General features: G+C 36.4%; 1 protein-coding gene across 1 annotated transcript; it reads right to left on the minus strand.

Annotated features, from left to right (window-relative positions):
• Window positions 1–313: 313 nt before the first annotated feature.
• Window positions 314–3688, minus strand: LOC105111316 (laccase-7-like). Its single transcript, XM_011006630.1, has 5 exons — window positions 3531–3688; window positions 2740–2891; window positions 1972–2216; window positions 1732–1860; window positions 314–1525 (listed from the first exon to the last, which is right to left on the minus strand). The coding sequence occupies exons 1-5, from the start codon at window positions 3618–3620 to the stop codon at window positions 432–434; spliced, it is 1710 nt and encodes a 569-aa protein (XP_011004932.1). The 5' UTR covers window positions 3621–3688; the 3' UTR covers window positions 314–431.
• Window positions 3689–4364: the final 676 nt, after the last annotated feature.

Below are 4364 nucleotides of genomic sequence, written 5' to 3' on the forward strand. Positions count from 1 at the left end.
TATTTTTTGAGATATAAAACATTAAAAATAATCTTTATTCCTAGCAAACATATCATGCATTAATATCAAATAAAGTTTGAAAAAATAAAATTATAGTTGGTACATCAAATTAAAGAATTTGAACTTAGCGTAACATGAATACGTGTATAATTTGAACTTAGCGTAACATGAATACATGTACGTGGAGGTATTTGGAAATGCGGTAATGATTATTTTTTAAATTATTTTTTAATTAAAATTATATTAAAATAATTTTAAAATACATAAAAAAAACTTCAAAATTTTCATGAATCACTGTTCAAACCATTTCAAACATCTTTGTAATAGTTGATCCACAACATTCATGGCTGCAGGGAAAGAAATAAAAGGGAGAGAATCGTATTATATGGAAACAACAATGAAGACCGAGTCGTCAGAATTGTGAACAATTACTAACACTGAGGCAGATCAACTGGAGGTGGTGGCAAAGTAGACTCTGGCGTTGGTCCGTTCTCAACCACGAGAGCGGTGGCTAATCCCGTGGGCAAGTGCGCTTCCAGATGACAGTGAATGAACCATACACCTGGATTATTTGCAGTAAATCTTATGACTCCCCATCCTCCCATCGGAACATTAATAGTGTTACGTGATACCGGATTGATAAGGTTGAACTTCTTAGGGTCGTTGACAGGATCATAATTTCCAAACCCTTGAGCCAACACATGGAAATTGAAACCGTGAAGATGCATGGGATGATTCTCCACTCCAAGTAAGGCTGTGTTCTGTAACACCATCTCCACCGTAGCGTTATACTTCAACACCTTCACACTTGTTGATTTTGGTGTGATTAACAGTGATGGATTTACGGCGTTGATGATATTAGTGTAGTCAAATATGACAGGAGGAGTATCAGGGAAGTCAGGAGTGTAGATTCCACTCACGTTGAAAAAGAAGGCTTGCAACATTGACAAACTTGAAGGGCGCGCAAAAGAGAAATTGTTCATGCTAGCAGAGAATCGCGTCCCGTTTAAACATGTTGGACAAATTGAGAGCCCCAAGCCTACTGTCACAAACATGTGCTCATCAATTTGACGTGGGACTGGGACCCAATGAGGCCCACCAGCAAGGCCAGTAATGCTGGTGAAGAACTTGTGGGCAGTGGGGGTGTCATTGAACTCAGGCAATAGTGGCATTATCGGAGTTGCTGATGTGGGTGCACCTTCGTAGACAACAATTCCTCTTGTGGTTGTATTATCAAAGGGTGGAGGTGCAGGAAAAGCGGGAGGAGCAGGACCAGCACTAGCATATGCGTTTGCAGCCATGAAATAAGACCCCACTTCCTGGTCGGCTGCGAGAAGAACGTCCACGGTCTGGCCGGGACCGGTGACAACAACATCTGTGACATAGGGTACCGTGTACCCTGCATCGACAGCAACGACTGTCATCTTATGATTGGCTATCTTGAAAAAGAGCTGGTTATCGAGGGCAGCGTTGATTATTCGGAGGAGATAAGTCTTCCCTTTCTGCACCTTAAGCTTGTACATTCCTGGAGTTTCAGGAGCAAAATAAACGATAAAATAATATGAGTCAAGACAGTTCAAATGAAAAAATAAATAAAAAATGTGTCAGCATTAATTAATATGCTTGTGGAAAAATTTAACTTTTACTGTTCCATCTCTGATGGACCAGTAATCTCTATCATGAATATCCTTGATGATTGATGATGATGGCGGCATATATATTATTACTTACTGTTTCGAGAGCAATTGTAGAGATCCCCAGGGAGTCCATTTATGGTGTAGGCATCCGAAATGTTAGGTAGTGCACCGGTGGCAGCTGCCTGCCTTTCGATATCAGCAACATTAGCATTCCACCACTCTCCTGCAATAACATAAACATACATGCATCACCATGCATGATCTCAAAAAATTACTAACAGTTTCAGCATTAATGAACTGGCTTTAGATTAAAAATCAATGGCTAGCTACCTACCTAATAGAATTGGAACTTCTTTGTTGGGTTTAGGGAAAGGGTAAGGATGACCAGATCTTGGACGGATAATAAGTGCCCCATAAACTGTTGCTCGGAGAAGACTGAAATGAGCATGCCACCATAGCGTACCCTCTTGCTGGAGTAGTTTAAATTTGTAGGTGTATTTACCTCCAGGGGTTATTGGACATTGTGTAACCATAGAAGGTCCATCGGCCCACGCACTAAGTAATTGAAACACTCCATGCCTACATTAAAAAAGTAGATAATCAGTAATTCATTGAATAATGATAGATGTAAAAGTAAGAGGGTAATAGTGATGAGAACGACTACGAATGATGACAGGTATAGAACCAAGTCTTCTGTAAATTTGTTAATCACAATAAATAGGCTACAGTAGTTTAAGAATAAATTTCTCAAGTATTCAATTATAGTTTTTTTATTGGATAACTTGAGACAAATTTGATATCATATTCTAATTTTATGGTCGACTGAGGAAAAGGATGGTATCTTGGTTGAGTTGAAACAAAAAATACGAAACAACTGACTGTTATTGCAAATTGAACGAGAGAAAACATTATGTTATATACCAGGATAGGTTGTGCAAGAATATAGTTATTAAGGTGCTAATTTCTAGTGAAATTATTTGGCAAGCTGGAAACGTCGTCTTAATTTTCATCAGAGTTTACAATTCAACGTGTTTATTTTCTAATACACTATTTAGAATTTTTACAATTGTGTAGCTTCTTAAATAAATAACCAAGGATTTACCAGTGAATACTCATGTCGTAGGGTGACTTGTTGAAAACATGGACTATAAGGGTGTCTCCCTCACGAACGCGAAGCGTTGGGCCTGGCAAGCTTCCATTCACTGCAGTCACCACTTGCTCGGAGCACAGCCGACGAACTGTACGGTTTTTCACCTAAAACATTCACAACAAATTAAACAAGTAGAAAATATCTTTGCATGCCTACACACACACACACTCTCCGACAAAGTGGATGAAAAAATAATAATAAACACACACACACACACGCACGCACGCACACTCTCCGACAGACTAATATTGCTAGTATATGCAATCTAGGGCGGTCCAAAGTGGATGAAATAATAATAATAATAATAAAAAAATTCCATAACTTAGATGATCGTGGGAAGAAGTGTATTGAATTTGCTAAAGAACGGAATTCAATTGACACCACGTTTCTTTTCTAGTAGGATATTGAATCTTGGGACGTTGCAGTACCAAAGGTAGTATCTTTTCTCTCGATCCCTTCCATTTAAGCGTGAACATGATTTTGATCTAAATTAGGAGCTCAAGATAAAACAAAAGGGTATGGCTAATTTGATGAATGTTTTTCCCATGTAAGAAACTTCAAGGTATAACAGGGCGGGCTCCCATCCTATATAGCCTGGTCACTCATATATCGTTTAATCAACGGCAACAATCCTAATGCAACCTTTGCATGAGGTAATTTACCAAAACGGGAAACTATATGCAAGGACTCCCTCAACGTCGACAAAAAATCTTAGTAGTAATACAAGAAAGAAGAAGAATTACATAGAATGAGTGTTCCACAATTGCAGCAGAAGCCACTGAAGAAGCTAGAAGAGCCAAAGCACAAGTTAACAAAAACAGAAGACGCAACATGTTTCCAGGGAGAAGAGTTGGAAGAGACGACGAATGAAGAGGGAAAGAGAAGAGAAGCTGTATTTTTTAACAAAGATAGCTTTAGAAAATGTTTCTTGTTGAAAATTTTAATGTCTCAATATATATAAGAGAGAGAGAGAGAGGAATTATGTAAATTTAGAAAGTTTAGAGGTCCATGGCCTCCGAATGATTGCGTGTTTAGGTAGTTAAATTTTTATGGAGATTTGGTAAGAAATTTCAGTTTGAAAAATTCAATGTAGTAGCAAAAACTTCGTTATCTAACTGCTTACGGGTTAAGTTAATGATGGGGATATATACTAAATTTATAATGCACATTATACGAGACTATATGTATAGACAAAAATGATGAAGGATGGCTTCGGCAGTAATTGTTTTTTTGAGAACTCAGTCAATCTAGACTTATTTTATTATTTTTATTTTATTCATATAAAATATTTTTAATTTATCTATTTTATTTATACTAGGCAATTTTAATTGATAGGTTTAGCCTATATTTTTATATTTTAGGGTTATGTTATTTATATATTTCTCTTTTAATTTATAAGATAGTTTTAATGAATTAAATAAAAATCACATATTATTCCTTTTTTACATTCTCTCTTCTTTGTAACTTTTCTTTCTTTACTTTTAATTCCTAGTTTTTTTTTCTTTTATTTATTGTTCTGTATTATCTTTGATATCAATGCACATGCTTTTAATTATTTTTATAGTTAATCAATATCT

Source organism: Populus euphratica, unplaced genomic scaffold (genome assembly GCF_000495115.2).
Source record: "Populus euphratica unplaced genomic scaffold, PopEup_1.0 scaffold290.1, whole genome shotgun sequence".
NCBI lineage: Eukaryota > Viridiplantae > Streptophyta > Magnoliopsida > Malpighiales > Salicaceae > Populus > Populus euphratica.